General features: G+C 38.4%; 1 protein-coding gene across 1 annotated transcript in view; it reads right to left on the bottom strand.

Annotated features, from left to right (window-relative positions):
* Nucleotides 1-13905, bottom strand: part of DNAH7 (dynein, axonemal, heavy chain 7) — a 333441-nt gene that overhangs the window by 176541 nt on the left and 142995 nt on the right. Inside the window, exons 21-23 of the mRNA XM_011952066.1 lie at nucleotides 8135-8275; nucleotides 4051-4263; nucleotides 2569-2678 (exon numbers count right to left, since the gene is read on the bottom strand). Of these exons, the coding sequence (XP_011807456.1) occupies nucleotides 2569-2678; nucleotides 4051-4263; nucleotides 8135-8275 (464 nt within the window). The remainder of the gene's footprint in view (nucleotides 1-2568; nucleotides 2679-4050; nucleotides 4264-8134; nucleotides 8276-13905) is intronic.

Consider the following 13905-nt stretch of genomic DNA (forward strand, 5'->3'; position numbering starts at 1 on the left):
AGGCACACACCACCCCACCCAGCTAATTTTTGTATTTTTAGTAGAGATGGGTTTTCGCCACATTGGCCAGACTGGTCTCGAATTCCTGGGCTCAAATGATCCACCCACCTTATCCTCCCAATGTGCTGTGATTACAGGCATGAGCCACCACACCAGGCCAAAAAGTCTACTTTTTTAAAGGAAGAGAATTAAATAAATACATTTAATTCAATTAAATCAGTAGGGCTTACTGTGTGCCTACGTGTGAAGAACTGAGAAAGAGTTGAGGACAAAGCTAGGTATTTGTAGAGATGACTGGGTTGATAAATAGCCACTGCTATTTCCTGAGATGGGACTAGGGGAGGCTGAGTGCATTTAGGAGGTAAAATGGTACATTTGCTATTAGAAGAAATGTAATGTAAGTACCTATGAGATATCAAATGGAAATATCAAGTAGACTTGTGTATAGCAAGCTTATAGGAGAGACTAGGGCCAGAGGTACAGATATGGGGTCTTCAAGATGTAGGCCATTAAAGCATGGGACTGGATGAGAACATTCAGGAAACCACAAAGCATGAAACAAATCACTACATGAAAACAGAACTCTCGAAAATTCAGCATTTCTAGCCTATTCTCATGAATCAATATTGTGATACTGACCATACTGCCAAAAGCAATCTACAGATTCAATGCAATTCCTACATCAAAATACCATGGTCATACTTCGCAGAACTAGAATAAACAATCCTAAAATTCATATGGAAGCCAAAAAGAACCTGCCTAGTCAAAGCAAAACTAAGCAGAAAGAACAAATCTGGAGGTATCACATTACCCAACTTCAAACTACACTATAAGGCTATAGTTACCAAAACAGCATGGTACTAGTATGAAAATAGGCACATAGGCACACAGACCAATGGAACAGAACAGAGAACCCAGAAATAAAGCCAAATACTTACAGCCAACTGATCTTCAACAAAGCCAACAAAAACGTAAAGTGGGGGAAGGACACGCTATTCAACAAATGGTGCTGGGATAACTGGCAAGCAATATTTAGAAGAATGAAATTGGATCCTCAGCTCTCACCTTATACAAAAATCAACTCAAGATGGATCAAAGACTTAACTCTAAGACCTGAAACCATAAAAATTCTATAAGATAACATTGGAAAAATCCTTCTAGACATTGGCTTAGGCAAAGAGTTCATGACCAGGAACCCAAAAGCAAATGCAACAAAAACAAAGATAAATAGATGGGACTTAATTAAACTAAAAAGCTTCTGCACAGCAAAAGAAATAATCAGCAGAGTAAACAGACCAACCCACAGAGTAGGAGAAAATATTTGCAAACTATGCATCTGACAAAGGACTAATATGCAGAATCTATGAGGAACTCAAATTTGCAAGAAAAAAACAACTAATTCCACAAAAAGTGGGTTAAGGACATGAATAGACAATTCTCAAAAAAAGATATGCAAATGGCCAACAATCATATGAAAAAATGCTCAACATTACTAATGATCAGGGAAAGGTAAATCAAAACCACAATGTGATACCACTTTATTCCTGCAAGAATGGTCATAATCTTAAAATAAAAAAAATAGATGTTGGCGTGGATGTCGTGAAAAGGGAACACTTTTACATCACTGGTAGGGATGTAAACTAGTACAACCATTATGGAAAACAGTGTGGAGATTCCTTAAAGAACTAAAAGTAGATCTAACATTTGATGCAGCAATCCCACTCCTGGGTATCTACGCAGAGGAAAAGAAGTCATTGTATGGAAAAGACACTTGCACACAAATGTTTATAGCAACACAATTCGCAATTGCAAACATATGGAACCAGCCCAAATGCCCATCAATCAACAAGTGGATAAAGAAAATGTGATGTATATGTATACACACACACACACCTCCCATGGAATATTACTCAGCCACAAAAAGGAAGGAAATGATAACATTCACAGCAACCTGGATGGAGCTGGAGACTGTTATTCTAAGTGACGTAACTCAGGAATGGAAAACCAAACATGGTATGTTCTCACTTATAAGTGGGAGCTAAGCTATGAGGACACAAAGGCATAAGAATGGCACAATCGACTTTAGGGACTTAGGGAGAAGGGTGGGAGTGGGATGCGGGATAAAAGACTACACATTGGGTACGGTGTACATTGCTCAGGTGATGGGTGCACCAAATCTCAGAAATCACCACTAAAGAATTTATCCATGTAACCAAACACCACCTGTTCCCCATAAACCTATTGAAATAATAAAAACATAAATTTTAAAAAGAAAATTCAGTGTTTCAAGGGAACAATAAATGACTCAAATGATCCAAGAAAAAGTCAGAAAGTTTCAGGAAGGAGGGATGGACAGTGTCAACAACAAGTGACACCTACTTATTGAGTGGAGGAAGGCAGCAGAGAAAGAGAAAATGAAGACAAACCTAAGAGGAAAATTAAGGGTCTAGGAAAAAATAACACAGGATAAATTAACAGTATGGAAAACAATTTGGTATTTTAAATAAATCAGTGGCATAGGGGTCAGTGAAAGTTATTTCCAATAGATCCTTACATTAAAGGGTTTACCTGTAACATCTATCTGTGAGTGGCGTAATAACCAGCCTAGGGGAATTACCCAGATATTCATATCCATATCGCAAACCAGCATTGATCATTTTTGTTTCTAAATGATTTTCCTAGGATAAATGAGATAAGTTAAACAACAAAATTGTAAATAATATGAAATCTCAAGCTCTTTAATAAGTAATAACCATAATATAGACATCTTTAAAATTCACTTTTCAGGTGTCATTTGATTCCACAGCAGAATTAAATATCTAGTTTCCATGGATGAATAATTGAAGTCACTGGTTTTAATTCTTCCCATAAAATATTTTAGTATTTGTCCCTTACCTCTTCCATATTTTTAATCATTGTGTGTTAACAATAGAATGGATATTACTCATCATTTAACAGATGAGGAAATTGACGCTTAAAGAGAATAAGTAACTTCCCCAATGTTATACATTTCGGAATGGGAGGATCTGGCATCTGAAATGATTCCACCATCTGAACTTCTAGCTCAGTACTGCCCCTCAATTTGTTTCCCAGGATGCTAGCTCTTCTCTCCTCCCACCCCATACCCCCCAAGACTTCCACAAAAGCCTATATGATGAAAACTATGCATCTGTCTCTGCCCACACCCAATAGGCCCTATCTTGCCCACTTTACTGTTCCCGCCCTGCTTGCATTCCCCATTATGATTACCATCACCATCCACCTGGATGCCCTGGCAAAAACCATGTTTCTGCCTTCTTCAATTGATCAATTAGAGGAATCTTTTTCTTTTTTTCTGAGACAGGGTCTCACTCTGTCGTCCAGACTGGAGTGTAATGGTGCAATCTCCGCTCACTGCAACCTCTGCCTCCTGGGTCCAAGCAATTCTCCTACCTCAGTCCTCAGGTAGCTGGGACTACAGGCACGCCCCATCACGTGCCCAGCTAATTTTTGTATTTTTAGTAGAGACGGGGTTTCACCACCTTGGCCAGGCTGGTCTTGAACTCCTGACCTCAAGTGATCTGCTTGCCTTGGCCTCCCAAAGTGCTGGGATTACAGGTGTGAGCCACCATGCCCAGCAATGAGAGGAAACTTTAATGACTAAAGCAGACTGCAAGAGTTTGATTCATACATCCTTTAGATGCATCAAGAACCTAAAAACACAATTTTAAACTGAGTAGTCCCAACATTTTGCAGATTCAGCAAGCCTAGCAACTCGTTTAAAATGAGTAATTTTTGATAATTACTCATGATTTTTGTGTATCTATATATGTATATATGTTTATATATAACTATACATTTGGATATAGATAAGGATACAGATATCAATACAAATGATATAGTTATCAGCAGCTTAATCTTCAATCTAAAGAAATTCTTATTTGGGTATAGCCCGCCATCAGCAAAAGATTCCAGGTTACCGCTACTATTTCCTGTGTGAGCAAGCAAGCACAAATTTAAAATTATGACATGAAACTGCTGTGTAATGTAACATTCAGTGATATCACTTACTTGCCAATAGTACCTAAGCTGACTTAACCATTCAAAGTCAGAGTCATCACTAATATTTTTTTTTACAAGTGATGAGAGGACATCTCTAGCATGGACATCCAGTACCACAAGTGCTCCCAGAGTTACACGATTCTGCTTGGACAATTTGCCACGCACCAAAGTGACAATATCATCAATTTGTCTGTTACATGTTGTCAAGTATTGCTCAAGAGCCTGAAAGAAAAGAAAATAAGATATGATTTTCCAATGTGATGAAAATTATTTTGAACAAAACATTCTGAACTAGTATATATACAGATTATTCTCTGCATTTTGATCACAACTCTCCATGTAACACAATTTAAAAATAATTTGTTTTTCTTACTACAAAGATACTAGGTGAACAAGCCCAATCAGGTATAATGGATATACGTAATTTGTGTCTACTCATTATCCTTTCCTTTTCTATTTCTTCTCTATTCTCTGTGGTTTTGTTGGAGCTGTCAATCATATTGCCCATTCTCCACAGCAATATGAAGGAGGGAATGTGTGACTAAATCAGAACCAATCATAGTTCTTCCTGGGGAATGCTATATAGATTGAGAGAAAAGTACTCTTTGCTAGGCTTGGGAGGCTGTGGATATGCCAACCTAAAGTAACTACAAGCTGTCTTCTGCTCTACAGAATAAAGCCTACCAGAGCCAACAGAGATAGAGAGCAACAACAACAGAGACAGAGACCATGGCTGGGCGTGGTGACTCACACCTACAATCCTAGCAATTTGGGAGGCCGAGGCGGGCAGATCACTTGAGGTCAGGAGTTTGAGACCAGCCTGGCCAACATGGTGAAACCCCGTCTCTACCAAAAATACGAAAAGTTAGCCAGGCATGGTGGCGTTTGCCTATAATCCCAGCTACTCGGGAGGCTGAGGCAGGAGAACAGCTTGAACCTGGGAGGTGGAGGTTGCAGTGGGCCAAGATCATGCCACTGCACTCCAGCCTAGGTGACAGGGCAAGACTCCATCTAAAAAAAAAGAGAGAGAGAGAACAAGAGAGAGACCACAGCACAATGCAGCTCTGAGGCCCTGATTCCGACTGCTCCTGTTTAGATCCTATGAGTCCCTCTAGTACTCTCACATAAGCTTTCTGAAAGGGGTTTGTGCTTCTTGAAATACAAAGATGCTAATAAACAAAACATTGAACAGTTTAGTTTATAATAAGCTAATGCCAGTTCTGAAGACGAGGCTTGCTTCTCTTTTCTGATAGGTAAATCTAACGAGTAAGTTAAAAAAGAGAAGAGGACTTACGACAAAAATAAAATTACAGTCAACAAAAACCACTGTGCTTAAGAGAAGTATCAATCTGCTCCAGTGGCTGCTTTTCCTACTTTAAAAACATTTAATAACACTGTACACCAAGGAGTTTATTTCACTCTGTTACAGCCACTGCTAAGTGGCAGCAATGAAACTGAAAGTGAGGGTTCCCAAGAATGAGAAAAAGTTTAAAAGACAGAGACAAGGACTGCAAGTTGTTTCTCCAAGGGGCACTTTTCTTGTTTCCTGAAATACTTCATCTTTTTTTATTATTATTTTTAAGAAGGATCATTCTTCAAAGGTTTGGTGCCTAAACACTATTTCATTTCTATATGGTTAATTTGCTATTAATTTTCTTCTTCAGTAGCAAAAAATAAACTTCTGTCCCACCCATGTTCAACCACAAGCAGGGAGATCCCAGGAGGCTGCACGTCCCTTGGTGGCCCACCTTGGAGAAATCCCTCTGAGTGTGGTTGTTGGTGAGTGGTAGCTTAAAAGCAGAAAGACAAAATGAATTCTCTGGACTCACTGAGGAAAAAAGAAAAATACACATGGGGAGAGACATCCAAGAGTCCAAAAGTAAACCCAGGGGCTATCAGGGATACTCTTATGCCCCAGTGCCCTGCTTTTCATGAAGAAAGACCTTTTCCTGAAAATCCTTAACTTCCTGTCCTACAACCTATTCCTTCTTGTAGAGGAGGAGTAGGTGACCTGTTGGTAAGTTGGAGCGAATTAAACATGTGTCACTCAGTCCCTTACTCTTTGGAATCTGTCTACAGAGAACATGCATCCTTCTCAAAACCCTGTTCAACAATAACTTAGTTAAAGACATTTCAAATTCCATGTCAAAAACGTATTTAAAAACCACAATTTTATTTTTATTTATTATTTATTTATTTTATTATACTTTAAGTTCTAGGGTACATGTGCACAGCATGCAGGCTTGTTACATATTTATACATGTGCCATATTGGTGTGCTGCACCCACTAACTTGTCAATTACATTAGCTATATCTCCTAATGCTATCCCTCCGCCCGACCCCCTCCCCACAATAGGTCCCAGTGTGTGATGTTCCCCTTTCTGTGTCCAAGTGATCTCATTGTTCAATTCCCACCTATGAGTGAGAACATGCAGTGTTTGGTTTTCTGTTCTTGTGATAGTTTGCTGAGAATGATGGTTTCCAGCTTCATCCATGTCCCTACAAAGGACATGAACTCATCCTTTTATATGACTGCATAGTATCCCATGGTGTATATGTGCCACATTTTCTTAATCCAGTCTGTCACTGATGGACATTTGGGTTGATTCCAAGTCTTTGCTATTGTGAATAATGCCACAATAAACACACATGTGCATGTGTCTTTATAGCAGCACGATTTACAATCCTTTGGGTATATCCCCAGTAATGGGATGGCTGGGTCAAATGGTATTTCTAGTTCTAGATCCTTGAGGAATCGCCACACTGTTTTCCACAATGGTTGAACTAGTTTACAGTCCCACCAAAAGTGTAAAAGTGTTCCTATTTCTCCACATCCTCTCCAGCACTTGTTGTTTCCTGACTTTTTAATGATCAGCATTCTAACTGGTGTGAGATGGTATCTCATTGTGGTTTTGATTTGCATTTCTCTGATGGCCAGTGATGATGAACATTTTTTCATGTGTCTGTTGGCTACAAAAATGTCTTCTTTTGAGAAGTGTCTGTTCATATCCTTTGCCCACTTTTTGATGGGGTTGTTTTCTTCTTGTAAATTTGTTTGAGTTCTTTGTAGGTTACGGATATTAGCCCTTTGTCAGATGAGTAGATTGCAAAAATTTTCTCCCATTCTGTAAGCTGCCTGTTCACTCAGATGGTAGTTTCTTTTGCTGTGCAGAGGCTCTTTAGTTTAATTAGATCCCATTTGTCAATTTTGGCTTTTGTTGCCATTGCTTTTGTTGTTTTAGACATGAAGTCCTTGCCCATGCCTATATCCTGAATGGTATTACCTAGGTTTTCTTCTAGGGTTTTTATAGTTTTAGGTCTAACATTTAAGTCTCTAATCCATCTTGAATTAATTTTCATATAAGGAGTAAGGAAAGGATCCAGTTTCAGCTTTCTACTTATGGCTAGCCATAAAAATCATGATTTTAAACTACAGATCTATAACTGCTAGGTTCCAGTAGACCCCTCAGTCAACTGAAAGTTGAGTCGCTTAAAATCCTGTCTCAATAATAGAACTGTTGCAATGAATGTAATTTTAGTTTTTCATTAACAATTACAATCTAATTAATGTTAAATTAATATATCCAATTATATTATTTACATATTTAATACTAAGCATCACTTAAAATATTCATAATTATGTATTCAAAATCAATACATTAGAAATAAAAACAGTCACAGTAAGTCAACTGGAGCCTTATCTATATAGGGTAGTTTTACTCAAGGTATAAAAGAATACTGTTACTTTATTTCCTGCTAATCTTCATGAGTTTCTTAGTCCTATTATCACTCTATTTTTAAAGGCATAAAAATGTATATAATAACAAGATTGAGGTTCAAGTATCATTGACTTTTATATGCTGTGAATAAACATGATTTAAGGAATAATTTTGAAATTATTGGTATAAATTTTTCCTACATATTTGTTATGTGTAATTTTTATGTAAAAAAATCAGTAATTTGGCTTGCAGCATAAAGTACATTGTTAAGTGAATTGTATTTATTTCAGTTTTTAAAATAAGTGTATTCTGGCAATAATAAACTATTGAAAAAATGCTAAAAAAAAAAAACTTGAGGGTTAATAAAAGCTTACCTTTATCCCCACTGGAATAGCTGTTTGTACTTCTTTTGTCCAAAAGATTTGGGATACACAGAGGACAGTCTGTCCAGGCCAATCCCTTACCCAGTTAATTCGTTCATATTTTGTATAGGCAAAAATTGCATCTCCAATTACCTAATCAAAAAAGAATATGCTAAATATTAACCATTTCCTGAACAACTTATCCAACTGAGAGTTAAACTCCTAAACTAGATTAACTCATACTGCTCAATTTTTTACAACATTCTTAGACATTTATGCAAGACTCACATAAACCATACAATTATAACTATTTATATTCAAGTTTAATCACATTCCTATGAGCAAGGCAAACATACCATATAACATTTTATTTTCCTGATGTACTATCAATTTGTGTGAACCACATGGTATCAAATATTCATTTGAACAATTTTAGCCAAAGACATCCTAGATACATTCAGATTGAACAAGCATGAGCATTGCAAAATACAAATTCAAATAATTCCAAAATGAGATCCATCAAATTTATGGATGATTTTCTTTTAATTTAATCTGATCTCCACTCAGCCATATGCATGTATCCATGCATACCTGGGCATCGCACAATCTTTCTCAAGTTACTCCTGTATTTCCAGGCCTCACTCCCTCTCAATCCTGTAGTTTGAAGCCCAAGGCAACGATGACAGAGACAGATGTACAATTCATTCATGGAGAGTTGAGGGCTGTAAAGTCAGAAAGTCTAATTTTGTACTTCACTACCTATGTTCGGTGGACTGACACATCTACTTTTCCACCAGTCATCGGTGGGAAACACACTAGTCTGTTACATTCATCAACCAAAAATAGTGATGTCTGTGAGGTGGTATGTACTTTAATGTTTGAATTTCAGAAGAGATTTCTTAGATTTCTCTGAGAAATATCTCAGGATGGTTAAACCATTCTGGATTTCTAGTCTTGCTGGGATATTTACAGAATGGCACAATGGCAAAGGGCAGAGTGCTGGGTATTGATAATAAAGACATTTTTAAGAGCAGAAGAAGCCACGGAAGGGCAGGTGAAAATGGACACCTGGGGGATGAGAGAAGCAAAATAAATAAACAAACAAAATAGAAAGGCGCAGCAGAGAAATGTCAAGAAGATGGAGTAAAAATGTGCCCTAAGAGGACACTGTGGGGAGAACAAGAGAAAGACATTGAAATCTGGATCACAAAAAGGGATTTCTATATAGTTAGATGAGGAGAAATATGATTACATAAAGTTCCACAATATTATGTCTATTATTATATCTATGTTTACCATATTATATATGATATGGATATATAGAATAATATATATATGTAGTAGACTTTCAAGCATGCAAATACACATAGCACAACACAGTAACACACATATCTCCTATTTGTAGAGTTGTATACTGCACTTGCTTGCATATTTTGTCAACGTAAACTTATATGCAAAAATTTTTAAAAGATACTTATTTTCTACATAACTTTTTTTAAACTTTATTTTTTGTATTTTTCAACTTTTATTTTAGATAGAGGGGTATATGTGCAGGTTTGTTACAAGGGTGTATCGCAACCAGGTACTCAGCATAGTACCCAATAGTAAGTTTTTAACCCTATGCTCCCCTTTCTTCTCTCCCCATCTAGAGGTCTACAGTATCTATTGTTGCCATGTTTATGTACATGTGTGCTCAATGTTTAGCTCCCACTTATAAGTGACAACATGTGGTATTTGGTTTTCTGTTCCTGTGTTAATTTGTTTAGGATTATGGCCTCCAGCTCCATCTATGTTGCTACAAAGGACATGATTCCATTCTTTTGTATGCCTGCATATCCTATACAACTTCTTGCCACCCTATCTTAATGCTCTGAAATGGCAACCAAAATATTTTCTCCAAGTACTTAGACAATCAAAATTAAAAGAGTAGTTGAAATATTACCAGATATACATAAAATAATGACTTATTACTCTATACTACATCAATTAGCAAATGATATAAGCCAATTCAATGCTGCTAAAGAGTGACCAAAGTGGAATGTATTAATATTGCCAATGGCTTCAAAAACAGTAATGCCATTTCTCAATATTTGTCAAGGCTTATGAAAACTCATCTTCTTTGGCCCAGTAAACCTACATATGGGACGTTATCATACGAAAATTAAAATTCAAAAACATCAGATATAAGCATAAGTACATTCATTGTAATATAATTCATAATAGGGAGAAAATCAGACCTGTCCAAAAGACTTTACATTTTCTGGAAAATATTGTGTAAGCAAACATTAAAGCCATATTTAAGAAAAAGAAACATTAAGAAGAGAAAGAAACAGTGGTAACATTGAACATCTAGATTCCAATGAATTTTTCCAACACATTTGTGGGAGAGTCTGACACATTAATTTAAATATCAATTAACTGGAAGTCCTAGACAGAGCCATCAGGCAAGAGAAGGAAATAAAAGGTGTCCAAATAGGAAAAGAAGAACTCAAACAATCTTTCTGTACCAGCAATATGATTCTATACCTAGACAACCTTAAAGGCCCCACCAAAAGACTCCTGGAGCTGATAAATGACTTCAGTAAAGTTTCAGGATATAAAATCGATGTACAAAATTGGTAACATTTCTATACCCCAATAATGTTCAAGCTGAGAACCAAATCAAGAATGCAATCCCATTCACAATAGCCACACAAAAAAATAAAATACCTAGGAATTCATCTAACCAAGGAGGTGAAAGATCTCTACAAGGAGAACTACAAAACACTACTGAAAGAAATCACAGATGACACAAACAAATAGAAAAATATTCCATGCTCATGGATTAGAAAAATCAGTATCATTAAAATGGTCCTACTGGTGGTTCCAAGATGGCTGAATAGGAACAGCTCCAGTCTACAGCTCCCAGCATGAGCAAGGCAGAAGATGGGTGATTTCTGCATTTCCAACTGAGGTACCAGGTTCATCTCACTGGGGCTTGTTAGATGGTGTAGGACAGTGGGTGCAGCCCATTGAGTGTGAGCCAAAGCAGGGTGAGGCATTGCCTCACCCGGGAAGTGCAAGGGGTCAGGGAACTCCCTTTCCTAGCCAAGGGAGGCTGTGACAGATGGCACCTGGAAAATTGGGTCACTCCCACCCTAATACTACGCTTTTCCAATGGTCTTAGCAAACAGAACACCAGGAGATTATATCTCGTGCCTGGCTCGGAGCATCACACGCCGACGGAGCCTTGCTCATTGCTAGCATAGCAGTCTGAGATCGAACAGCAAAGCAGCAGCAAGGCTCGGGGAGGGGCGCCCACCATTGCTGAGGCTTGAGTAGGTAAACAAAGCAGCCACAAAGCTTGAACTGGGTGGAGCCCACCGCAGCTCAAGGAGGCATGCCTGCCTTTGTAGACTCCACCTCTGGGGGCAGGGCATAGCCGAACAAAAGGCAGCAGAAACCTCTGCAGACTTAAATGTCCCTGTCTGACAGCTTGGAAGAGAGTAGTGGTTCTCCCAGCATGGAGTTTGAGGTCTGAGAACCGTAAGACTGCCTCCTCAAGTGGGTCCCTGACCCCCAAGTAGCCTAACTGGGAGGCACCCATCAGTAGGGGCAGACTGACACCTCACATGGCCAGGTAACCCTCTGAGACGAAGCTTCCAGAGTAACGATTAGGCAGCAACATTTACTGTTCAGCAATATTCGCTGTTCTGCAGCCTCCACTGCTGATACCCAGGCAAACAGGTTGGGAGTGGACCTCCAGCAAACTCCAACAGGCCTGTAGCTGAGGGTCCTGACTGTTAGAAGGAAAACTAACAAACAGAAAGGACATCCACACCAAAACTCCATCTGTACGTCACCATCATCAAAGACCAAGGTAGATAAAACCATAAAGATGGGGCAAAACAGTGCAGAAAAGCTGAAAATTCTGAATATTAGAGCGCCTCTCCCCGTCCAAAGGAACTCAGCTCCTTGCCAGCAACAGAACAAAGCTGGACGGAGAATGACTTTGATGAGTTGAGAGAACAAGGCTTCAGAGGATCAAACTTCTTTGAGCTAAAGGAGGAAGTTCAAACGCATTGCAAAGAAGCTAAAAACCTTGAAAAAAGATTAGACGAATGGCTAACTAGAATAACCAGTGTAGAGAAGTCCTTAAACGACCTGATGGAGCTGAAAACTGTGGCACGAGAACTACATGACGAATGCACAAGCTTCAGTAGCCAATTTGATCAACTGGAAGAAACGGTATCAGTGATTGAAGATCAAATGAATGAAATGAAGTGAGAAGAGAAATTTAGAGAAAAAAGAGTAAAACGAAAGGAACAAAGCCCCCAAGAAATATGGAACTATGTGAAAGAACAAAATCTATGTCTGATTGGTGTACCTGAAAGTGATGGGGAGAATGGAACGAAGTTGGAAAACACTCTGCAGGATATTATCTAGGAGAATCTCCCCCATCTACCAAGGCAGGCCAACATTCAAATTCAGGAAATACAGAGAAGGCCATAAAGATACTCCTTGAGAGAGGCAACTCCAAGACACATAATTGTCAGATTCAGCAAAGTTGAAATGAAGGAAAAAATGTTAGGGCAGCCAGAGAGAAAAGTTGGGTTACCCATAAAGAGAAGCCCATCAGACTAACAGCAGATCTCTCAGCAGAAACTCTACAAGCCAGAAGAGAGTGGGGGCCAATATTCAACATTCTTGAACAAAAGAATTTTCAACCCAGAATTTCATATCCAGACAAACTAAGCTTCATAAGTGAAGGAGAAATAAAATTCTTTTCTCAAATGCCGAGAAATTTTGTCACCACCAGGCTTGCCTTACTAGAGCTCCTGAAGGAAGCACTAAACATGGAAAGGAACAACTGGTACCAACCACTGCAAAAACATGCCAAATTGTAAAGACCATCGATGCCTGGAAGAAACTGCATCAACTAATGGGCAAAATCACCAGCTAACATCATAATGATAGGATCAAATTCACACATAATAATATTAACCTTAAATGTAAATGGGCTAAATGTTCCAATAAAAGACACAGACTGGCAAATTGGATAAAGAGTCAAGACCTATCACTTTGCTGTATTCAAGAGACCCATCTCACATGCAGAGATACACATAGGCTCAAAATAAAGGGATGGAGGAAGATCGACCAAGCAAATGGAAAACAAAAAAAGGCAGGGGTTGCAATCCTAGTCTCTGATAAAACAGACTTTAAACCAACAAAGATCAAAAGAGATGAAGAAGGCCATTACATAATGGTAAAGGGATCAATTCAACAAGAAGAGCTAACTATACTAAATATATAAGCACCCAACACAGGAGCATCCAGAGGCATAAAGCAAGTCCTTAAAGACTTACAAAGAGACTTAGACTTCCACACAATAATGATGGGAGACTTTAACACCCCACTGTCAACATTAGACAGATCAACGAGACAGAAAGTTAACAAGGATATCCAGGAATTGAACCTTAGCTCTGCACCAAGTGGACCTAATAGACTTCTACAGAACTCTCCACCCCAAATCAACAGAATATACATTCTTTCAGCACCAATCACACTTACTCCAAAATTGACCACATAGTTGGAAGTAAAGCACTCCTCAGCAAATGTAAAAGAACAGAAATTATGACAAACTGTCTCTCAGACCACAGTGCAATCAAACTAGAACTCAGGACTAAGGAACTCAATCAAAACTGCTCAACTAAATGGAAACTGAACAACCTACTCCTGAATGGCTACTGGGTACATAACAAAATGAAGGCAGAAATAAAGATGTTCTTTGAAACCAATGAGAA

Source organism: Colobus angolensis, unplaced genomic scaffold (genome assembly GCF_000951035.1).
Source record: "Colobus angolensis palliatus isolate OR3802 unplaced genomic scaffold, Cang.pa_1.0 Scaffold330, whole genome shotgun sequence".
Taxonomy (NCBI): Eukaryota; Metazoa; Chordata; class Mammalia; order Primates; family Cercopithecidae; genus Colobus; species Colobus angolensis.